At 37.8% G+C, this 26,150-nt stretch overlaps 1 protein-coding gene across 1 annotated transcript; it reads right to left on the bottom strand.

Annotated features, from left to right (window-relative positions):
* Positions 1-16,972: 16,972 nt before the first annotated feature.
* LOC110931656 lies at positions 16,973-17,908 on the bottom strand. The gene has a single exon (XM_022175042.1). It carries the CDS (start codon positions 17,906-17,908, stop codon positions 16,973-16,975), a length of 936 nt encoding a protein of 311 aa, XP_022030734.1.
* Between the last annotated feature and the right edge of the window lie 8,242 nt (positions 17,909-26,150).

Here is a 26,150-nt window from a genome sequence, read left to right as displayed (position 1 = left end):
AAACTATTACAAGAATACAAAGTTTCCAAAAATAGAATTTCAAGCAATGGTTTCTAAATAGGGAAATTATGAAAACGCAGGGCGTTACAGTCTCCCCTCCTTTAGGAAATTTCGTCCCGAAATTTAGGAAGTCGGAAGGTCTGAAAAAGTTTTGGCAATAAGGTGATTATGAAGAAATGAGACCTTGAAAATTTGAATCGTTTTGAAAAGTATGAAGTTTTGGAGAACGACAAAGCTTAGTACTTTGGATAAAGTGATAATCGTCTACTAAGTACGTCTATATAAGAAATAAGAATAGGACGGCGGTTTAACAGGCTTAATTGTCAACGAGGTTCATATAAAAGACGAAAATAATGAAGAATACTAGTAGTATAGAAGTGGACGATTGATTCTAAATAAACGAATGCATGTATAAGAATGATATAAGTATTGGATAGATGAAAGTAGCGTGTTAAAGATGAAGTCTTGTCATGGATAATCGGATATAATGTGTTTGTGAGTTGTCTAAGGTTGTAACAGGTCTAAATGGTCTGTAAAACACTGAATTTCTCATAGCACGTTTTATGAAATTTTGGTAACATGGTGAAAACACTTATATATAGGAAGTACCAGCGGCGTATCCACCATGTTTTGACCATGTGACGTCCGTTTCGTATCCGGTGTCATGTTACGTTCCGTGTCTTACCATACACAATAGTACACTCTATGGTTCTCATACGACTATCACTATAATCCCGTGTGCACCCGCGATTACATTGATCGTCGCATGATCCACATAACTTGTACTAGTTGCGTATGAATTAAGGTATACATAAATTTTGAAAATAAGATCGCGTATGCATAAAAAGGTAACATATAAGTATGTTTGCGTTCTAAATAGTATAAGACCAACGTGAGCGAATCCCTCGGGCTTCGCCCGCGTATAGGTGCGAAAGTATAAATTTTAAGTATGAATAAATCACGAGCATAGTATAAGCTTAGATATGGGTACGTATGTGAGCATAAACACCAAAGAGTACGAGCATAAGCACAACGTGTGTTAAAAAAAAACGGGTATATATGTGAGTACAAAAATGTGTGAACGCGAAACCAAATATGAATCGTGTAAGTGAGAGTATATATATGAGTACGAGTATAGCATAAATTATATAAATGCGAGTATCACTATGAATATAAGTGTAATCATAATTAATTTAGTATGAATAGAGGATATACATGTGAGTGAGTATAGGTTTAAGCATAGTTGTACAGATATAGGTATAAGTAGGATGTATGAGTATAAACATGAATATTAGTTTAGACGTAATTGTATAAATGTGAGTGTAAGTATAATCGTATTAACATGAATATAAACTTGGACATAAGTGTAATGTAAATGTATAATTTGTAAACATGAGTATAATATAAAGTGTATGAATATGGATATGATTATGAAAATAAACATAAATGTGTAAGCGTAAGATGCATAAATACGAATATGCATATGAGTGTAATAAGTAATAATTTTGTATGTGGTATTAATCGTAATATACGAATTTAAGTACGTAAAAGATTAAGAAGTTTTGAGTATACAAGAAAACAAAAATGAGTAGTATTTGCGAAACGGAAGTGAGATATAAACTAAAACACGTAGGATAGTGTGCATGTATAGTCGTTTGAGCAAGCGTGAAGTTTAATTAAAATCAAAATAGATTGGGTTGACATGAAATATAGAATCTAGTTCATAAATGTAAAGAGAGTATAAAATATCTATTGGTTATGTGTGTTATACTTTGTGAACGAAAAGGAAATGCTACTCTTGTTTAAAAAAAATTTACATACGTTGAAGTTGGTTGGTTCTTATGAAGTTTCCTTGCCCACACGTTTTAAATTAAATTGACGTATTGAATAATGGTTGAAAAGGTTCTAGAAGTAAATAAGTTTGCATCGTTTTAAATGATCTTGCTTCAAAGAAGAAATTTGAAGTTTAGAGATTTGTGACAACGTTAATTCTTAAGAAAAGGGTTTTGGTATACAATCTTAGTGATTGTTGAAAAGGCGTCTGTAATAAAACATTTTACTGATTTCGAAAGAAATTTTAGTAAATGATTAAATAACATTGGTTGCATTTTGTAGGTGTGCGTGAAAAAGTCGGTTTGATTCCAAATTGAAAATAGGAATTTTCTAGTTTAAAGACATAAGATGAGTCTTTTCAATAGTTATGTTGAATACAAAATTTCGTGAGCAATGGATTTATTAAACCAACTAGGTTGATAAGTAGCATTCCGTAAGTTTTGAAAATCGAAGAATAAGCGTTTATGGTAAAAGTTAAGAATTTTGTGTGTGTGAGCTACATAAAAGAAAGAAATAGATTGTAGAATAAGGAATTCGTTCATATAAACAATGCATGCTGAAATAAATAGAGATTTGGCTAATGATAACCGATTTATATATAAACGTGATTCATGTTTATGTAATATAGGCTATTAAGGAAAATATTGGTAACGATCACCTAGGTAAGGGAATCACCCCTAATACGTTGGCGAGGCCGTTGTAAGATGAGGAAAGAAACGGAGTTAGTCGTCAAGGTAAGGAAATCACTCCCGTCTTGATGATATGTCTCCATTTATTGTTACAAGGGGTATAAATAAAATTATGTGAAATCATGCATGTAAATAATGTACAAATGTACGATAAAGTATTTGTACGATATATGCGTAGAAAATGAAACCTCAAAAATAATTCGAATTCGAAAAGAGGGAATAGGTTAGACTTGGTCATAATGTTTGTTTAAGAAAACGAAATTGATCACATAGCATAAAGAGTCACATAGCATAAAGGTTCAAGTTGATTTTCATAGCATAAAAGTTTAAACGTTCATATAGCATAGTCATGAATTTCACATAGCATAACATGAATAAACGAAAGCATTGTAAATTTAGTTTGTTCACGAGGGATTATTATTGTTTCTGATTGCGATAACGTGCGAAATGTTTAAAACGACATTTTGAAATGAACGAACGTTCAAGTATAAAAATCACATATAAATTGAGATACATAAAAGAGAGGCTTAATAAAACATTGGAGTGTTTCGGGTAGAGAAACGTCGACTATTCCAAAGTGGGTCGAAAGTTCTTTCGAATTAGAGATATTGTGCTTTGGCCTATAAGTAAGATACTCTCGTCGAGAAGCGATTAACGGTATCTTACCCTTCCGGTTACTACACATCTCTAAATGATTGAAACATTCGGGACTTTGGCGAGAATAAAAATCAAGGAATGGGACTTAATCGACAAGATGCGGGTTTCACCCCTAACTTGACGATTTCGTACCCTAAATGTGGTTGGTACTCGTCGGCCAAAATAAATTTTGACACTATGACGAGGGTCCACTAGAGTTGAAATGGAAATTACCATTAAGTTGTGGATGTCACTCCTAGCTTAATGGTGAAATTTCGTGCAAAAAAATAGATCAAAGGTAGAATGAGAGTCGTTTACCAAATTGTGGGTTTCACGCCTATTTTGGTAAATTCTTCTCGTTGGTGTCACAAGAGTATAAAAATAGCATAAGTGTATTCGTGTTAGCCTTAGGGAAGGCACATAAATTTAATCAAAAGTATAGCTAGGAAGCATGCATGGTAGAGTACAAAGTTTTAAACAACAAATAAGAGGCAAAATTCCTAGAACTATAGATTAGGGCAAAAGCATGGCAATTTTCCTAATTCCCTATAGTTATGGCTCTGATACCAATCTGTCACACCCCAACCAATGGCGGAAACATCGGGATGAGACGAAGTGTGAAGATTGCTCAAAACGTCATAACACTATGTGACAATAATTAATTTAAATTCAAATTTCATTTCAAAACTAAATGTCATACATAATTCAAAAGGATATAACAACTTTGTTTCATAACATAACATAACAAACAAAATGATAGATTAATCTAGGTGTGTATCTAGTCCACCCTAAACTTGTTTCATGAATCATCCATACTTCAATAATCAACCTGCAACATGTATTAAAATAGAGTTTCAATGCAAAAGCAAAGAGCGAGTATACAAGTTTGTTTACATAGCATAATAGAATAAAAACTCATATCCAACATGAACATAACAAAATAGTTTCAACGTGCTAGTTTACGCAGTCCAAGTGATAGCCCAAGTTTCCCAATGCGTTTAAAGTACCTAACCCAAAGTTTAACGGGAGGTTGATATGTCTCCTCCTAACAATACCCCAAAGACTAACGGGGAGGTGCATTACTCCTATAGCGCTACTATTGTTAAGGCGGAACTACACACAAGAATTAAACGTTCACATAGCACAAAATAGTCTCAAGATTCACAAGTTTCATGTTTCATGTTTAAATGGATAGAGTAAGTTTCAAATAAGTTTCAAGTGTCGTGTGCGTTTAATATAGAATACATGTTGCACCCAAAGTGTTAAAAGTAGAAATGGGTTCGAGTATACTCACGGTTTACAAGTGGTGACTTGAAGTTCCGAGAGCAAGTTTGTAGATGAGTTAGTTTGGAGCACCTTGTCCTTCTACACAAGGAAACGTAGGTGTGTGAGTTTGGCGTATACGGAAGATTATAGATTCGGAGTTTTTTAAAATATAAAGAAAGTAACATAGGTGAAAATAATCATCTTGTACACATAACTCTTGTTCTTGACACTATTGAAACTCAAAAGAGTTGGTATAATTTCATGGGTTCTAAGATCCATTAGAGTCGTAACAAGGGCATGGTCATAGATGATGTAGCGTCCACTTAACAAGTAACTATTAAGTCATCATCAAGTCTTAGTTACTTAGATGTATACGTATAGAATAACTTAGATATTATATAGTTTTACAAGTCTTAAGATTCAAGCATGAGGTAGGAGATTAATGTCTCCATTTAGGTACCTCTTTGTGTCATAGAATACATACATGAGGTAGGAAGAACAAGCTTCCATTTAGGCACCTCTATTGTTCACCACTACACTTGTTGTTATAAACAACAAGGAGGGTCATGAACATACAAGTATCAAAGTATTAACAACAACTAATCTATAGTAAAACATCAAGTAATGAGTGGATTCTTATGAAGGATAGCCCAAGCTAATCCAACCATCACACATTCAACAAGTTTCACACTTGAACATTACTTGTGGGTAAAACCCTAATTAAAAACAGAAAGTTTATGAGGTTTTAACCTCTGATTTAGATGTCTCAACCATGTTTTTAAACTTAACCAACCATGAGAGGGGTTGTAAGCATTAGGACATTGGTTTGAGATGTGTTTCACACAAGTTAGATGAAGTTTGCATAAGTTTGAAACAAAACAGAAAGTTTTAGTCCATTTTAGGGCAAATCCAAGCCTGATTCTTCCAAGGAAAAACCAAGGATTCAAACCCAAGGAAATAACAAAGCAATAGGAAGAAGAACCAAGTGATTTGGTTGAGAAATGAGCAAGTTACACTCACTTTAGTAAAGCTTCACGAATCTGTCCAAAACTCAGATTCTCAGCTGATTAGAGAGCAATTTAGTGAAGATTTAGGAGTTGTGAAAGTGTAAAATGGGTTGGAGAAGGTGGGTATTTATAATGAATGAGTTAGAAGGTGATTGGAGGTGATTAGAGGTGGATTAAAGGTGATTGGGTGAGTTGGATAAGTTGGATTTCGTGCAAAATTTGAAAGAAAACACAAGTCTGCCGAAACAAGGCGCTCGCGTAGCGCTAGTACCCAGGCCTTACCCGTCGCGCTACGCTATCACATGGGTTCTGAAATTAAGTTTGAAAAATGACAATTTGGCCCCTGTAGTTCATAGTTTAGGGTTTTTAAGAGTTTTAGGGGATGTTCTTGTCATATAAGCATTGTTTAAGGGCAAGACAAGTATGATTATCATAAACCAAGTATAATTGAGTGCATGAATGTCGAAATTAAGTATCGTTCTCGTTCAAAACACGTTCAATGCATAAGTTTAGTTTAATTACAAGTTTCGCACATAGTTTTCAAGAATCACGATTAAACATAGATTGATTCACGAAATCGAACATACGAGTATACATAGAATGCGTTTAACATAAATGTAACAAAATATAAGCTTCATTAATGATCCAAGTCCCGATTTGATAAAGATTACAAGGAAAGAAACTATTACAAGAATACAAAGTTTCCAAAAATAGAATTTCAAGCAATGGTTTCTAAATAGGGAAATTATGAAAACGCAGGGCGTTACACTGATTACCCTTATAGGAGCTTTGGAAAGGGACATAAAATAAGTGGGCAAGCTTTCAATGTCACACCCCGAAATTATCAGAGCATTGGCGTGACTGGACTGGTATCTTCATCGCACAGCGGAAGCAAACAATCTAAGTCTTTAGAAAATGAACGCCACTAAGTACTCGACTCTTCATGGTCCTCCTATTCCAACCGTGCCTTGCCTTGGAAATGCAACTTGAGAAAGAAACATGCGAAAAATCAACATAAAGTTGAGCGAGTTCATAGTTTGTTTGTAAAAGATTTGAAATAAATCTTTTTGAAGTAACCGGTTTTTGAAGTATTATTGAGAAAACGAATTTTAAAAAAAAAATCATTTTCTTGTACAGATCACGTATTCTTACTTATGTATAATTCACATTTCTCTTGAGTACCCCACGTACTCAAGTTAGTTCCCGTTTTCTTGAGTACCCCACGTACTCAAGTTTAATTCAAGTTTTCTTGAGTACCCCACGTACTTAAGTATAAATCAAGTTTTAGTATGGTATGAATTTTATGTAAACAAAGTATTCTTGTAAGTTTCAGGATTGTTAATGGGTTGCAAGGCCATTAACATGTGACACGACATAGGAAGCCACCAAACCTTAGGCATTTTCTATTTGGCATATTCTGAGACACAAAAGCACTACTCGATACTCGCCCTCACCGAGAGTGTGGCTGCCCGGCACCCGTTAGATCTAACCTTTTCTTCTGCGGTCTAGGTATATTGTTGATTAATGGTGCTTATATACCCTATTCGTGACACGATTTCTCGTATCAACTCTCATAACGCATCATACTTGGTTCTCGTTCTCACCATGTGCGCTTCTTGTATTATTATATCACATCACGCTTGGTACTCGTTTCTCACCAAGTGTGTTTCTTGTTATCATATCATTTGTAAACATTGTAACATTTATATCTTGTATTTTCCCGTAGTTTAGAAAACTAGAACTCGTGTGTATGCATATTTCAAAAAAATACGCTTGTTAAAAAAAAACCCGGTATAAAACATAAGCTTTTCGTAAACCATTTGTGTCAGTTAAAACTTGCTTGTAAAATGGTTTGTAATTCTTGTATGCTTTGCAAAAAGTGCATGTCTTTCCACCCCGAAAACATTTAGAAAAATGTAAAATCGTAAAAAGGTGGGGTTATGAACTCACCTGAATATTCCATGTGCGAAGCTAGCTAACTACGATGTCGTGATGTCGTTTCCAAGACGAGACTCGCTAGCGTGCATTCTACAATATTCCAAACTCTTACGTCGAACCGCGGACTGAGTTGACCGAGTTGACTCGGTTTGACCGAGTCGACCCGATACCCGAACTTGAAATTCTGATGCGACCCGAACCAAACCGTTGACTGTCCGGAACCCGTTGACCAGATCTGAACCAAAACAATCTTGAATCTGCACCAAGTTGAACCGAAAACCCTCATCATGTTTCTGACCGAGTCTCGAACCGAGCTAAAGTAAACCCGAACCAAATCAGAATCCGTGCCGAAGCTGATACATGTGAACCGGAATCTAACCTGCATCAAAACCCAAATACTAAACCTGAAAATAACCACCTCCACTACCTTTATCCGGCCATCACCACCATTGTCGTCGAGACCCATCGGTCCGATATACCGACCGCCGCTGCCATCGTCATCGTCTCCGGCAAACCAGCGGACTTGTCGGATAATGGCAAGAACCGACTGGATTGAGGCAAGGACCGCCGGACAATGGCGCTGACCGCCGGTTCTTTCTCTCTTCTCGGTCTTGTTATCTTCATCATCAACATCAAGTTATCATCGTCATCGTCACCGGAAAACCGGGATTCCGGTGACCGGGATTTAACGAGGGAGATGGAGGGGGTACAGGGGTGTTTGTCGAAAATGTAACAGGTGGGGATGGGGTCTCACCTGACAAAACGATCCGCCAAAAAACCACACCACCGCCGCCAAAGCGGCGGCGCCACCGTGAGCCACCACCGGCTCCGCCGGTTCTCTGTCGTTGATGACGTGCCGCCACCACCATCAGCCGATAATCAGAACGGGGGGGGGGGGGTTTCGAGTGGGAGAGAAATAGACAAATGGATGTTTGGCTTCTGTTGTGATTTCTATGTGTGGTGGAGGATGAAGTTGTAGTTTGATTTGAATTTTTGTGTGTGTGTTGTACATATAATCGAGTGAGAGAGAGGAGGGGAAAAAGGCAGGCAATGGTTTGTGTGTGTGTTTATGATCTGAGTTTTTAATAAAAATGAGGGTCCTTTATATAGAAATTTGAGGATTAAGGGTTCTTTTGTGTATTTTTATTACATTTAGGACATATGTTCCATCCTTAGAGTTAAAATCTTTTGCAAAGATTAGCATAGATTTGCAGGGATTTGGTGTTTCAAATTTTTGAGACAGATCTCTTGAATAGATTTTATATAGATTTACTATAGATTTGCAAATATTTTTAAATCTTGTATAGATTTTCTGTAGATCTTGGGCTTGGGCCCAGGGCCCACAAGCCCATCTCATGTGTAAGTGGCCCGTAATTCCTACGAGACCCGATATCGCAACCCAAACTTCATAAGCATAAAAATATTCGTGTAACATCCATATTTGTCGGTGTCGTCAGTATTTTGTACGGTATCGGTCCGTTGTCGCGTAATATTCAGCAGATTTTCCGTAAATCACCACACGCGCACTGTATAGCTGAACAAACGTTCTTGGGCACTCCAAGGGCCTAATTAAGTTAATTAGCGTCGTAAACACTATTTATTATTGCGTAATCACCTGTTAATCACATAATTAAGCGCGTAAATTACCGGTTGTCACATTCTCCCCCTGTTAATAAAATTTCGTCCTCGAAATTTAGAGTACGTCAACTCCTTAGAGTTACGTTATGCGCAAGTAAATACGAATAATACCCAAGTGAACGGTCATGAAATCGAATTAAGACTTATTCGAATAATGTGAATTCAAGGACGTATCACAAGATACAAATGAATTCTAGAAATGATTGCATCCAATAAATGAATTTAGATTTCAACAAGCTCAAGTGTACTAGTTTGCATGAAACGCTCGATCATGATCAGCCCAAGCTGCAAGTTCTACCGACGCCACAAGGTGTCGTAGTGAATGAATTCAAATATAGCGGTGATCGAACAAGTATCACCTGTGTTTTGCATAAAACGTTCAATCATGATTAGCCCAAGCTACAAGTCTGTACTGACACCACAAGGTGTCGAAATCAACAAACGACTTAATGGAGTCGTGGACCAAACAAATCTACTACGACTCAGAACAATGAAACGATTGATAAAACGAATTCGAATATGATGTTTTCAATACATCATATGGTGTCTTGAATTGAATATGTGAAATGAACAAGTTCAAACAATTGAATTTGACTTCGGCGCAAGCCGACAATAATTGCATGTGACAAGAAAACTTCCGGCATGGTTACAACGAAAACCATGTATGTAACTTGAAAAGAAAGGGATTTCAAGAAAATGTGTTGACCTGATAACGAAGAAGCCAACAATTACAACAATGCAGGTCATTCGAATCACAAATCAACAATTAGATTTAGCGAAACAATACTTGAGCTTCAATGAAACGCTTTATTCGAAACGGAACCACATGCGCAACAAACGATGCATGCATAACATATGAATTTTTAAGAAATGAAGCAAATGAACATTCGCTATAATGAAGAAGTTATTGTGATGCAATGACCATTAAGAGGAGTAGAGATGCGAAAATCTACTCAGTAAATGTGAAAGTCGAAATTTCAATAAAAGAAATTTAAGGACTTTACCTGGGGTTGCATGTGACGACCAGTTGTTAGGTGACATTTGTGACACCCCAGGAAAACCGGGAAAACCATGCAACTTAACTAGCTTCCTCAGTGAGTGCCATCAAATTTCGGGACGAAATTTCTTTCAACTTGGGGATGATGTGACAACTCGAAATTTAGAACCTTTCGTTGTAACTTGCTTGTACGTTATGTGACTAGTTTAAATGATAACGTGAACCTTTTTATGTGATAAGTGCTTTGTTACGTGTGTATTGTATTTATATGTGTACGTGTTATATGTGAACCGAGAACCCGACACGAAACAACAAGGAACCCGACTCGAGACCATGAGGTCTCGAGTGACTAGTAATCGGTTTTGGGCCTTGGGCCGAGAACCTTTGGCCGGTTGGGCCTTTGGGCCGTAAACCCCACTCGAAACCCACTAAGGGTGCACACTTGGAACTAGCCTATATATAAACTACCCTTAGTTAGTTCTTGCCATTTGTTGAACAATACAACACACACACTCTCCTACTTCTCTCTCTAAGCCTTAAGAACACAAACACACCTCCAAGACTCTCGGATCTAATCGGTTAGCACAAGGACTCTCGGGTTTGGAACTTTGGATCGGCACACACACACCTCACCAACCGGTTAGTATTTCTTGTTGGATATTGTTGAATGCATAAGTGTCAAATATGTTCATGATGTGTTTGTGCTTGAATAAATGTATGATGAGATTATGTGACAATATGTTAAGTTGTTAAGTTTTACATAATGTTTTGAAAAAGAAATCGGTTCATGAATGTTTCTTATTATGAGTGGAACTATACATATTTGATGTTAAAAATGGGTTCATGGTATGACAAAAAGGTGAATGATGATATTGGTTGCATTTGGGTTTGATCCGAAAAGTTTGGGTGTTTATACTAAGAAAAATCGGCTAATAAATATGGTTGTCAAGTAGGATGCATGCTAGAAAATTGTATCTTGATGGTTGTTCATGATTTTGGGTGAATAAGTGTTGTTTATGTTATGAAGAACTTGAATATATGCTTTGAATATGTGAAGAACACTTTGAATGATAGTTAAGAATGTGAAAACCCTTGTGATTTTGATCCATCTTTGACTAGTAACCTGATTAGGAAAACTGTTAGTGGAATGCTATTGGTAGTTTCCGGATTTGGGCCTGATTATACTGTACCATTAATCTGACCATCTGCATCAACACGTGAACTTGAAAACGACTGCTACCGACTCGCAATCACGCAGTTGCGACTCGCAACCACAGCGTGATGACTCGAGACCACGCGGTTGCGACTCGCAACCATAGCAGGACAAGCCGAAACCACAGGTTACGAGTCCCGTTGCGACTCGAGACCTCAGCATGATGAACCGAGACTACGGTTGCGACACCGGTTGCGACTCGCAACCATCCATAATCAACACACAGCATGACTCGAGACCATGCTTGCGAGTCCGGTTGCGACTCGAGACCACACTTTTTGGGCCTTAGTTAATGGGCCAGACTGATGGGCTTCTGTGTTAACTGCTTTTACGTGTTTGGGCCTAAGTAGTTGGGCTGAACTTGTGAACCGTATGTGCTACTGTTGACTGTTAACTGTTACTGCTAAACGTGCTTGCCAAACATGTTGAACATTTGTGCACTACTTGGTTCGAATCTGATTATACGTGATATCCGTGTTAGGACGTTATTGACTACTTGCGACTTGATTGACTTTCTGTGTTTGACTGCCGAGCAAACCAAGGTGAGTTCACACCCTTTACAAAGCATGGGATTCCCTGGGTTGGGAACGGGGTTAAGGAACGTGGTTCCTCGTCTACCTTGGGTAGGACGTCAGTGGTTCAGGAATGTGATTCCTCGTCCGGATGGACGGATAAACGTACTAGACTAAAACTCTATCACGAAGTCCCTCCTTTTTGTATCGACTAATCGCCGGGCCAATGGCGAGCGGGTCATTAGTTAGATAGCGCTATTTAGGTCTGACAAGCCTCACACCGTGCCGCAGAGGACGGGCGTGAACTAATGGATCTGGGGCACGTCAATGATGATAGACATTGATGTTTTCAGGGCACATAAACATGACTACAGTCAGCAATCGATACGGTAACGAGTCTAGTATACACATGGGGTAGCCCCCACGGCTGGAGAGCCAGATGATGTACATGGGGTAGCCCCCACGGCCGAAATGCCTGATAACTACATGGGGTAGCCCCCACGGCCGGAGTGCCGGAGTAACTGGGAACGAACTGGTCACGTTTTTAAACTATGGGGTAACCCCCACGGCAGGATGCCAGATAAAGTAAACTGTTTTCGAAACAACTAAAACGAACGCCCACCCGTGAACTCACTCAACTAGTTGTTGACTCGTTACTACATGCTTTGCAGGACCATAGGTACTCAGTGGGAGCTTGCATGGAGGAGGATCGTTGTGGGACAGGGATTGCTACAAGACTATGTTAAACTTGAAACTTTTGGAACTTATGTTATAACTTTAAACTTATGCTTCCGCTTGCAACTTAACTTGTTTGTTTTGAAACACCAATTGTGATGGTTAAACTTTTATAACTACTTATATGCTTGTTCAGTATGATTGGTGGCTGGATCCTGGTCAGTCACGCCCTCGGAGCGGGCGTTATCCGCAGGTGGATTTTGGGGGTGTGACAACATTACCATGGAATGTCAAACATAGCGTATTCGTCGTGATAGGGGGAATGCGGAGACATGCGTCTTCTTCTTAGCATGACTCGTGTCGTTTGCAGGACCGCGCGCCAACTGCCGCTTCCTGATCGATAGTTGCATGTGACGTACTTCAACCTCCGTTGACGTATAGCTTAAGTCTTACGTATACCTGTGCGCTAGCGTTTCGTTATCCGTAGGTTGCCTGCTCGGGTAGTTAAAATATCATAGACAATATGGATAATAGTGTGTGCCCGAGTTTATATTCGCGGTTCCTACGTGACGACCTTTAATGAACTTAGACATAAGTTTCCGAAGGTCTTAAATGCATGTTTCCTAATCTCTCAGAGTTTTGTGTACTGTATGCGACTGTCTTGTGTACCGTGTGTAAAACACCACTTTAGCGTATGTTTGAAAACAAAATCTTGACTGTTTGTTTTTCGGCAACGGTTGGAGACCATATTCGAGTACTATGCGTTCTGTATGCATTCAGGTTTTAATATTCTAAGTTCCCAGAGGATAGTGAGGTTAGAGCCTAGGTATCTCTACAGAAAACCCTATTCGCTGTAACCTATAGCTCTGATACCAATCTGTCACACCCCGAAATTATCAGAGCATTGGCGTGACTGGACTGGTATCTTCATTGCACAGCGGAAGCAAACAATCTAAGTCTTTAGAAAATGAACGCCACTAAGTACTCGACTCTTCATGGTCCTCCTATTCCAACCGTGCCTTGTCTTAGAAATGCAACCTGAGAAAGAAACATGCGAAAAATCAACATAAAGTTGAGCAAGTTCATAGTTTGTTTGTAAAAGATTTGAAATAAATCTTTTTGAAGTAACCGGCTTTTGAAGTATTGTTGAGAAAACGAATTTAAAAAAAATCATTTTCTTGTACAGATCACGTATTCTTACTTATGTATAATTCACATTTCTCTTGAGTACTCCACGTACTCAAGTTAGTTCCCGTTTTCTTGAGTACCCCACGTACTCAAGTTTAATTCAAGTTTTCTTGAGTACCCCACGTACTTAAGTATAAATCAAGTTTTAGTATGGTATGAATTTTATGTAAACAAAGTATTCTTGTAAGTTTCAGGATTGTTAATGGGTTGCAAGGCCATTAACATGTGACACGACATAGGAAGCCACCAAACCTTAGGCATTTTCTATTTGGCATATTCTGAGATACAAAAGCACTACTCGATACTCGCCCTCACCGAGAGTGTGGCTGCCCGGCACCCGTTAGATCTAACCTTTTGTTCTGCGGTCTAGGTATATTGTTGATTAATGGTGCTTATATACCCTATTCGTGACACGATTTCTCGTATCAACTCTCATAACGCATCATACTTGGTTCTCGTTCTCACCAAGTGCGCTTCTTGTATTATTATATCACATCACGCTTGGTACTCGTTTCTCACCAAGTGTGTTTCTTGTTATCATATCATTTGTAAACATTGTAACATTTGTATCTTGTATTTTCCCGTAGTTTAGAAAACTAGAACTCGTGTATATGCATATTTTAAAAAAATACGCTTGTTAAAAAAACCGGTATAAAACATAAGCTTTTCGTAAACCATTTGTGTCAGTTAAAACTTGCTTATAAAATGGTTTGTAATTCTTGTATGCTTTGCAAAAAGTGCATGTCTTTCCACCCCGAAAACATTTAGAAAAATGTAAAACCGTAAAAAGGTGGAGTTATGAACTCACCTGAATATTCCTTGTGCGAAGCTAGCTAACTACGACTTCGTGATGTCGTTTCCAAGACGAGACTCGCTAACCTGCATTCTACAATATTCCAAACTCTTACGTCGAACCGTGGACTGAGTTGACCGAGTCGACCCGATACCTGAACTCGAAATTCTGATGCGACCCGAACCAAACCGTTGACCGTCCGGAACCCGTTGACCAGATCTGAACCAAAACAATCTTGAATCTGCACCAAGTTGAACCGAAAACCCTCATCATGTTTCTGACCGAGTCTCGAACCGAGCTAAAGTAAACCCGAACCAAATCAGAATCCGTGCCGAAGCTGATACATGTGAACCGGAATCTAACCTGCATCAAAACCCAAACACTAAACCTGAAAATAACCACCTCCACTACCTTTATCCGGCCATCACCACCATTGTCGTCGAGACCCATCGGTCCGATATACCGACCGCCGCTGCCATCGTCATCGTCTCCGGCAAACCAGCGGACTTGTCCGATAATGGCAAGAACCGACTGGATTGAGGCAAGGACCGCCGGACAATGGCGCTGACCGCCAGTCCGCCGGTTCTTTCTCTCTTCTCGATCTTGTTATCTTCATCATCAACATCAAGTTATCATCGTCATCGTCACCGGAAAACCGGGATTCCGGTGACCGGGATTTAACGAGGGAGATGGAGGGGGTACAGGGGTGTTTGTCGGAAATGTAACAGGTGGGGATGGGGTCTCACCTGACATAACAATCCGCCGGAAAACCACACCACCGCCGCCAATTCGGCGGCGCCGCCGTGAGCCATCACCGGCTCCGCCGGTTCTCTGTCGTTGATGACGTGCCGCCACCACCATCAGCCGATAATCAGAACGTGGGGGGGGGGGTTCGAGTGGGAGAGAAATAGACAAATGGATGTTTGGCTTCTGTTGTGATTTCTATGTGTGGTGGAGGATGAAGTTGTAGTTTGATTTGAATTTTTGTGTGTGTGTTGTACATATAATCGAGTGAGAGAGAGGAGGGGAAAAAGGCAGGCAATGGTTTGTGTGTGTGTTTATGATCTGAGTTTTTAATAAAAATGAGGGTCCTTTATATAGAAATTTGAGGATTAAGGGTTCTTTTGTGTATTTTTATTACATTCAGGACATATGTTCCATCCTTAGAGTTAAAATCTTTTGCAAAGATTAGTATAGATTTGCAGGGATTTGGTGTTTCAAATTTTTGAGACAAATCTCTTGAATAGATTTTATATAGATTTACTATAGATTTGCAAATATTTTTAAATCTTGTATAGATTTTCTATAGATCTTGGGCTTGGGCCCAGGGCCCACAAGCTCATCTCATGTGTAATTGGCCCGTAATTCCTACGAGACCCGATATCGCAACCCAAACTTCATAAGCATAAAAATATTCGTGTAACATCCATATTTGTCGGTGTCGTCAGTATTTTGTACGGTATCGGTCCGTTGTCGTGTAATATTCAGCAGATTTTCCGTAAATCACCACACGCGCACTGTATAGTTGAACAAACGTTCCTGGGCACTCCAAGGGCCTAATTAAGTTAATTAGTGTCGTAAACACTATTTATTATTGCGTAACCACCTATTAATCACATAATTAAGCGCGTAAATTACCGGTTGTCGCATTCAAGAACCGATCGAACTAAAGTAACCCTTCCTGCCAATGGATAACAAAGCTGCCTTCCAAAGAGATAACCGTTTCTCGAAAATATCATATACCGGCCTCCAGTTATTGATACGATTCATGTTGGCACCGACCGTTAACCCTAGGTACTTAAAAGGAATGGAATCGACCCTACACCCGATCCAATCCGCTGTCTCCTCGATCTCCTCCACTGAAACTCCAATACCAAAAATGCTAGACTTATTAAGATTGATCTTCAAACCCGAACACAAATGGAAGCACCTCAAGATCCTAATGACGTTAGAAATATTCTCTCTATCCCATATCCCCATAATCATAGCATCGTCGGCAAAAAATAAATGAGAAACACTAGTGTTGTTGTCGGGAAGATTGATACCTTTAAAGACATTAACCTCACAGGCCTTATTAAAAAGGCAAGAAAGCGCCTCCATCACCACTACAAAGAGAAACGGGGAGATTGGATCGCCTTGCATCATTCCTTTACTGCAACCGAACTCGAAAGTGGGCGAACCATTAACCAACACGGACGCCCTAGCCGAAGCCAAAATGCCCGAGATCTAACCACACCACTTCTCTCCAAACCCCATTTGATGAAGGATATCCAGAACAAAGCCCCAATTCACATTGTCGTATGCTTTCTCGAAATCAACTTTGAGATAGAAAACTTGTTTCTTATTCTTTCTGGCCCAAGAGAAAAGCTCATTAATGATCAAAGGACCATCCAATATGAACCTACCCCCTAGGAAAGTCGATTGAGAATTTGACACTACCTCCTTTAGAACTGGTTTCAATCTATTAGCAAGCACTTTAGACACCACTTTGTTGATAACACCAACCAAACTGATGGGACGATAATCATTCAACCCAAGGGGATCTCTTATCTTGGGGATAAGAGCAATAAACGCCGACCCACATCCCTTACTTAACTTCCTCGAAGCAAAGAAGGCATCCAAATGTTATAGAAATCCGAAGCAAAAAGATCCCAAAAATGGGTGAAAATCTAAAATTAAAGCCTTCGGGACCAGGAGCCCGATCTTTACCACAATCGAAAACCGCCACTTTAATCTCCTCCTTAGAAAAACGAGCCTCCAAACTAGCCGCAGTCGACGCAGAAATCTTCTTAATATGAGAGCACATCATATGGGGTCTACTAACGGCTTCCTCCACAAACTTATCTCTAAAAAACCGAAAGACTTCCTTTTTCATGAGTGACGGTTTGGAAGTCCAAACCCCGTTCACTTCAAACCCATGGATCGTGTTGCTAGCTTTCCTGATATTGATCATAGCGTGAAAAAATTTAGAATTTTCGTCTCCTTCTTTCGCCCATCTGATTCGAGATTTCTGTCTAAGGTCCAAGGCTTGGGTCTCTTCCGCGTTACAAATAATACTCTTGTTTTCGTAAAACATCCATTCCTCCTCCTCGGTAAAATCTCTATGGTCAAGAATAGCTTCTAAAGTCTCGAGTTCATTCTTAGCGGCTTCCAATTCCTCACCTTCCTTCCGATTCAAATCATCTTTCCACGCTCTCAACCGGTCTCTAATGAAACTTAGCTTTCTAATCAGAGTAATGTCAGGATTAACATCAATCAAATCGAACTCAGAAATAGCTTTGGTCACGACATCATCAAAGCCCGATTTACTAATCCACGAATTAAAAAACCGCAAAGGGCGCGGGCTGAAGTTCCTCGACCGACACACCAAAACAATAGGATTATGATCCGACCAAAGTCTTGGAAGCACCCGACAACTAGCCGCCGGCCATGAGTTAAAGAAGTCAGAATTTACTAAGAACCGATCAAGTTTGCTGCATTTACTGCCATTATCAGAGAAAAAAGTGAACTTCCTGCCGCTCATACTGTATTCTAATAACCCCGAGTCATAAATAAATTCGTTAAAATGATTAGCATAATTCTGCTTAAACGCGCAATTTCTGTTTTCCTCTCTAAATCGGACAGCGTTAAAGTCACCTGCTACGACCTATAAGCCATATTTCAAATCAATAATGTTTTTAAGCTCTCCCCATAAAGACTTTTTAGCCGACACCCCTTGAGGCGCGTAAACATTGAGAATGTTGACAGTAGAACCACAACCCACTAAGGTTTCTCTAACATGTAAAAAGTGCCTATTTTTAGAACCACCCGACTGTCTAAACAGCTTCTCATCCCAAATGCAAATTAAACCTCCAGACAGATCTACAAATTCTACAAAATCCATCCCAAAATCCCCCAAACAATCATTACACAATTATTATTTTTTTAAATTAAAAACTAATAATATTTCATTAAATAAAAAAATTACAATACTAGTATTAAAAAATAAATTTGGTAGAGAGTAACAAATTTGGTTGCTTATACGCGGAGGATTCGATATAACTGAACCGAATAAATGAACTTGAAAACAAAAGAAATTGTAGTTAAAAAAAAAAAGTGAAAGATTTCACTAAAGACCTTTAAACAGGTCAAGGAAACGGATTCACAAAGGGTTCGATAATATGGATATCTCTAAATTAACTAAACTAGTAGAAATAACGAAATTACGTTATTTCAAGTTGCATTATGTCTAATAGGGCACGTAGATGTTTTGTAACCAAAAAGGTATTACCGTAATTTTCTGGTAATACTAACAATCGATTAAAAATATGAGCAATGCTCAATTAATTATTGAGAGCATATGCATGGAGTTAAACTCTATAAATTATAAAGGAAAAAGGTTTCGAGGACGAAACCTCTTTAAGGGGGGTAGACTTGTAACACCCCGAAAACGGGTTTGGTAATTAAATCCCGTTAATACTAAAGAGCGGGTAAAATACCGTTAGTGATAAAGATTAACCCGGTAAATTATTAGGATTTAAAACAAAAAAGCCTAATAAATAAATAAAGAGAGAGCAACCGCTTTGAGAAGACAAAGTTGATAAGGAGCCCGAGTTAACGGGACTTAAAATAAAACGGGTTTTAAGTTCCCGAACCCATTAAGTTAACTAGGTAGAATTAACCTAGTTAGTAATGGGTAATTAAATGGAAAACTAAGAGTTATAGACTCATTTATAAATCCTTAGAACTATAGGGACTAATATTGCCAAGAGAGAGACTAAGTTTATTAAAACAAAAAAAAATAATAAAACCCAAACACACAAGAGTGTGTCTGGTTCGACTAAAACACAGGGGCGACCAAGAGCTCTCCTCAAACCCTAGTTCATGCTAAAATTTATCAATTGATGGCACAAATCTGACCCAAATCGAAATCCAAGCAAAGATTATTGGTCTCCTTCGTAAAGGGATCATAAGGTATGTGAAAATTCGTTATTTGATTCCATCCAAAATTCTGGATGAACAATTATAGTTCGAAACTAGTGTTGCATGAATGTTGTTTGGATGAAATTAGAGTAAAATAGTGTCTAGGAACAAACCCTAGTCGCTAGATTGTTGAAATTATGCTCAATGCTTGAGAATTCGATAACCACCATTGAAGGTGATTAGTGGGTTTTGTAAGAGCATGTTAAACGCTAGGGTTATAGTTATTATTTTGGTGTATTTTGAGCTATGTGAAGTAAATTCAGATTTGTTGATGTAAAATTTGATATGAACTTGCCTAATTGATGTTAATCTTGGCTAAATGACAAGTTATGAACTTGATTGTAGATGTGTAAGAATCATGCCCACAAGGTGTTTGTTAAAATGCCTAAGTAAATGTTCATATGTTGAAATTATGAATCAAAACGCGTAAATTCCTAATTTGATTAATTAGGGGTGATATGTGATGATACGGACTCTAATCTTAATGTGGATTTTAATTAATTTCACACATCATATGATTAGAGGTAGTTAACTAGAAGAAAGTTAAATTAATCAATGGTGAAGTCGAATGATGATTTAGACATAGAAAATGAGTAAGGTGGAATAGTCGTATTGGTTAATGACTAATCTAACCACCTTGTGAATGATGATGTTAGTTTGACGCTAAACGAGCTAGGTGGAAGCTTGAGGACGAAACGGGTCAAACGAATCAATAAAGAGAAGTGAAGCATAAACCGGATGAGAGGTAAGTATAACTTACGCCCCTTTTACATTATTTGCGAAGTTACTAATTTCAGGTATTAATATGGATGCTACTAAATGGTTGGTACATGATATTTCGACTTGATTCAATGAGAGTCGGAATGATGGAAAATGGTATGAAATCATGACGATAGTAAAAGGAATAAAATGGTAAATTAGTCATGTAGTGACAAATAAATAAAAACGGCTTGAGTGAAACAACTTCAAAGGAAAACCTAAAAAGGGTAAAGGGGATGAAATGGTAATTAAATACCATCTCATATGGACAAATAGTCGGTTAGACTAAATGGGTCAAATGGTGTTGTTAACACCATTTGACAATAACATTTGACAATCACTTGTTGAGTTTTGTAATCATAGGAAATAACATAAGCTTGCATCGCTTTAACAAAAAGGATTTAAAGCAAAAGTTATGTAATGGGTCAATACTTTGACCCGAGCCAGGTATGTACAATTAAGCTTTTAGTTAAACATACAAATTGGTCAGATATTTAGCGAAAGTCCTTCGTCGTATAGTGAGGGACTAAAGTTGACCAAAATACCTTGAATGGTATATTGGGTAAACGACCCATAGGAGTTGTTTAGAAACTTACATTAAGATTATGGGATCATTAGACATGAATAAAAGTCATAGGAATGCACATCCGCGGGTCAAATGCTCAAAAGTGGTCAATTGCGTAAAATGATCAACCGATGGGTAAGATAGGGAAAAGGGGGTTCGTTATGATATATCCACCACAAAATAGTTGTGGTGGAATAATTGTAGTTAATTCGATATGTAATTTTGTGGCGACAAAAAGAAAAGGGTACAAGTTCTAGACAAAATGAGTAAATACCCTTAATGGGTCAAAATGGAAGTTTTAGCGAAACGGGTTATGAATGTGTAATGACCCGTGAATTGAACCTTGTATAATAGGAAATAATTATAATAATATGTTTTATAGAAGAAACAAGGGCCATAACCATGTTTGATGATGAAATCACGAATGGGTCAAAAGTTGGCAAAACGAGTAATAAGCCGAAGACTTAAAAGTCTTAAATTTTGTTAAGCCAAATGTCGGATTTTAACTCCATATGATGGAGAATCAAATTACAAACACGTAGGAAGAAACGGTAGGTCAAACGGACAAGCGGTTTGAAAGATACGGTAGTTTTCGTGTCAATAAACGGCGAAATGGAAGAAGCCGATGCAGGGGCCACCGTAACTTACGCTGGGTACCGTAAGTTACGGTGGAGGCTGAATTCTTTACGGCAGTTCTCCACTGCCTTACGGTGGTGGTATGTTATAACAGGGCTACCGTAAATTACGGTGTCCACCGTAATTTACGGTGGACCCTGTACAAAAATGTATTTTTGATTAGTTTTGTTTCCCGGACTCGTTTAGATACGTTTTAAATCCCGTATGACTAAAGCATTTCATGTCTTTATGAAATGTAGGTACTTTGTGGATGCCGGAAGAAGATCAAGCTTAACGAATAACCGAACACGAATAAGACACATGCTTCCGCACTTGGCCTCGTCATAAATTTTAAATGACGAATCTGATTACGTTATGTCAATTAACTTTTGATTTGCGAAAAGTTTTAATAAACCCATATTTCCAATGTATATGTAATCTTAATTACATGTTTGTTTTCGTAAAATATACGTTAAACCTTGAATTATAAGAACGGGTGTTACAAGTTGGTATCAGAGCCTTGGTTTAAGAGATTCAAGTATGGTGGGAAAACTATGCTTGGACTTAAACCTTATGCTCTTGATAAAGATTGGTGTTCGGTTCGAGGCTTGATCGCAAATCCGGTAAGTACGTGTATTTTAATGATTTAGCATGTTAAAGTGTTGTAAACAACACATAGGGTTATCGTGTAACATACGATACCTCAATTAAATAATAGATATAGTTAACAAAATTACATGCGTTAACACGTATGGTAGAAAAGCCTTGTATTATGATACGGGCATTTAATAAAGTTGACATTACTAACTTTTATGAATGTTATAATTGGAGGAAACTCGCATTTGAAGATGATGAGGGTTGAACAAATTACGGATACGATAGAGGAACGGTCCGAAGTATGGCAAGAGGAGCATGCTCACCAAGGACTAAACCACGCTACGACCGCGAACAAGGTTATTGGCAAAGAGAGCCTGTTAAAGCAAGCATTATCAGGTGCACACTTTTAAATTTAAATGCACAAGTAGTAATATGCAATAAACACGTAAGTGATGACGGTTGCATACATATACGATAGAACTTGGAAAACCTGATTTCCAAGAGAAATTTAATAGAAAATGTGTTATTCACGACGATGAATAACAAATGAGTAACAAGATTTGTTCACATGGAAACTTGGATTGGGGTAATTATCCAAGTGGAAAACTCTCAATTCGATGCTATTGAGAAAAGTAGCAATCACGTTAACAAATGTGATTATATATTAGTTTGATAAAAAAGGAGAAACATTGTATATGTTTAGGAATGAAACCCGTAAATCTAATAATTGTTAAATAGTAACCGAATAAATGGTTGCCAATGAAAGTCAAGAATATAGAAAGATTAGAGGCGTCACTTACATGGGGTGTAGTGCGGAAATTATGAAAAGGTCATGTGTGTCATGTGTTGATCGCTTACTCTGGCCAAGTAAGTAGTGAACACATGATGTTATGAACTTTTTATGATGGACATGCTTACATTCGATGTAGTAGGGACGGGGTAAATGGGACTAGCATAAAAAGTACCCAAATGAATCAGATAAGCAAAATATTTGATTATCATGTAAACGCACAGCTGAGTGACAGAAGCGTATTATATTAGAAAAATGAGCCCGAGAGAAGGGGGCAAAGAAACATGTAAAATGACTAAGATATGCACCGAGAAGGAGTGTACTTACACTCGAACCCGGAAAATGCAAACATGTAGAATGATCAAGATATGCATTGGGAAGGAGTGTACTTACACTCGAACCCGGAAAATGCAAACATGTAGAATGATCAAGATATGCATTGGGAAGGAGTGTACTTACATTCGAACCCGGAAAATGCGGATACGTCTCTAAATGGGTCGTTTTTTTTTGTAAAACGCCAAATTCGAGAACAAAGTAGGAATATAAAGGCGAAAGGAAGTCATAATGCGTACCGTAAGGGTTGCAATAATAACGCCTTCGGTAAAACACCCGGTTGGTGGGTAAGGACTTAAACACATGCGTGAACCGAGAAATGGGAACTCGGATGGAAAGTTAAAAGACTCGGGTTTTGAGTCTTAACTGAAAGACGACAAAATAATGTAAATAGAAATTTTGAATAAATTATGTTCAGCTATTTCAAAGCTGAACAGGTCAAACAAAGACTGAAGTTTGGCATTCGTAAGCGATGAATGTTCACACGAACAAGTCAAACAAATTTAATAAGGGATGACACTTGCTAAATTAAGTAAGTGCGAATCGGATAAATAAAAGTGCGAAATATTAATAAACCTATGTAAAGGAGTTAAAGGCGTTAAAAACACTGAAATAAAAGAACCCGGGTAATGGGACGTAAGGAAGTACAGGTAAGAACCGGGTAACGGTAAGGGTATGGAAAACCGACATGTAATTGACGTTAGAAGTCGGGAAGTCGGAAAGATGATTCGAAAGAAAACAATGTAGCCTTAGACTACGGTCAAGGTCAAATGAAATCCAAAAAGTAAAAAGGTGAATAATTATAAACATAAAAAGGGATGCCTTAACGCCACATGCGTATATAAACGTATACACATTTGAATAAAGACTAAAATAAAATATGATCTACGGGATCATCATAACTACGGGATGTTAATTAGGGTAGAGGTCTACGGGGCCAAAATGACCCACGGGACATGAATTAAAGCAAAGGGATCATAAAGGCCTCGTCTTAAAAAGGTGAAAAATCTAAAGAAATAAGCCTACGAGGCTGAGTGAAAGAACCTACGGGTCAATAACGTGAAGCGAGGAAAATGGTTAAACTCCCCGCGTAAAATAAATAACGGAAGGTAAAGGTAGTATAAAAGCGAGGGGTTTCGCTAACTTAACTGAGTGAGTTAAAAGCGAAGGGATCGAGAAAGGCCTAGTTGACAAAAGTGAGGGATTTCACTAAAACATCTAAACAGGCAGAAATAACAAAAAGGATTCACAATTATTTAAATTCTGATGATTCACAAAAAGGACAGAAATATTACCGAAAGGACAACGAGAAGGAACGAATTTTCAGACGAAAAGTCCTGGAAATGAGTAAAAGATGTAAGACAAGGAGAAAAAAAAAGGAAAAGTTAAACTAAAATTTAGTTTTAGTAAGAAACAATGTTTTAACAAATATGGATATTACGAGAGGGATTAGAAAATGGTTAACATCAAAGAGCATGGGTCTCGACATTGATAGGTGCGAGACAATGCATTCGAAAAGGAGAAGTATGATGAAGAAACGTTGATATAAATTAAACATGACGTGACACGATCGCGGTCAAGAAATACAATGTGAAGTAGAATCACAATATAACCAAGCGAGCGGTAGAGAGTAACTGGACTAATAAGTCTAGTTAGTGAGACCGGTTAAGGTCATTTAAACAAATTTGGTTGCTTATACGCGGAGGATTCGATATAACTGAACCGAATAAATGAACTTGAAAACAAAAGAAATTGTAGTTAAAAAAAAAAAAAGTGAAAGATTTCACTAAAGACCTTTAAACAGGTCAAGGAAACGGATTCACAAAGGGTTCGATAATATGGATATCTCTAAATTAACTAAACTAGTAGAAATAACGAAATTACGTTATTTCAAGTTGCATTATGTCTAATAGGGCACGTAGATGTTTTGTAACCAAAAAGGTATTACCGTAATTTTCTGGTAATACTAACAATCGATTAAAAATATGAGCAATGCTCAATTAATTATTGAGAGCATATGCATGGAGTTAAACTCTATAAATTATAAAGGAAAAAGGTTTCGAGGACGAAACCTCTTTAAGGGGGGTAGACTTGTAACACCCCGAAAACGGGTTTGGTAATTAAATCCCGTTAATACTAAAGAGCGGGTAAAATACCGTTAGTGATAAAGATTAACCCGGTAAATTATTAGGATTTAAAACAAAAAAGCCTAATAAATAAATAAAGAGAGAGCAACCGCTTTGAGAAGACAAAGTTGATAAGGAGCCCGAGTTAACGGGACTTAAAATAAAACGGGTTTTAAGTTCCCGAACCCATTAAGTTAACTAGGTAGAATTAACCTAGTTAGTAATGGGTAATTAAATGGAAAACTAAGAGTTATAGACTCATTTATAAATCCTTAGAACTATAGGGACTAATATTGCCAAGAGAGAGACTAAGTTTATTAAAACAAAAAAAAATAATAAAACCCAAACACACAAGAGTGTGTCTGGTTCGACTAAAACACAGGGGCGACCAAGAGCTCTCCTCAAACCCTAGTTCATGCTAAAATTTATCAATTGATGGCACAAATCTGACCCAAATCGAAATCCAAGCAAAGATTATTGGTCTCCTTCGTAAAGGGATCATAAGGTATGTGAAAATTCGTTATTTGATTCCATCCAAAATTCTGGATGAACAATTATAGTTCGAAACTAGTGTTGCATGAATGTTGTTTGGATGAAATTAGAGTAAAATAGTGTCTAGGAACAAACCCTAGTCGCTAGATTGTTGAAATTATGCTCAATGCTTGAGAATTCGATAACCACCATTGAAGGTGATTAGTGGGTTTTGTAAGAGCATGTTAAACGCTAGGGTTATAGTTATTATTTTGGTGTATTTTGAGCTATGTGAAGTAAATTCAGATTTGTTGATGTAAAATTTGATATGAACTTGCCTAATTGATGTTAATCTTGGCTAAATGACAAGTTATGAACTTGATTGTAGATGTGTAAGAATCATGCCCACAAGGTGTTTGTTAAAATGCCTAAGTAAATGTTCATATGTTGAAATTATGAATCAAAACGCGTAAATTCCTAATTTGATTAATTAGGGGTGATATGTGATGATACGGACTCTAATCTTAATGTGGATTTTAATTAATTT

Source organism: Helianthus annuus, chromosome 3 (assembly GCF_002127325.2).
Source record: "Helianthus annuus cultivar XRQ/B chromosome 3, HanXRQr2.0-SUNRISE, whole genome shotgun sequence".
NCBI classification, from domain to species: domain Eukaryota; kingdom Viridiplantae; phylum Streptophyta; class Magnoliopsida; order Asterales; family Asteraceae; genus Helianthus; species Helianthus annuus.
This window is presented reverse-complemented; position numbering and strand designations above follow the sequence as displayed.

Coding starts and splice junctions, on each gene's coding strand:
- LOC110931656 (XM_022175042.1), bottom strand. CDS start 17,908: ATGAGCGGCAGGAAGTTCACTTTTTTCTCTGATAATGGCAGTAAATGC.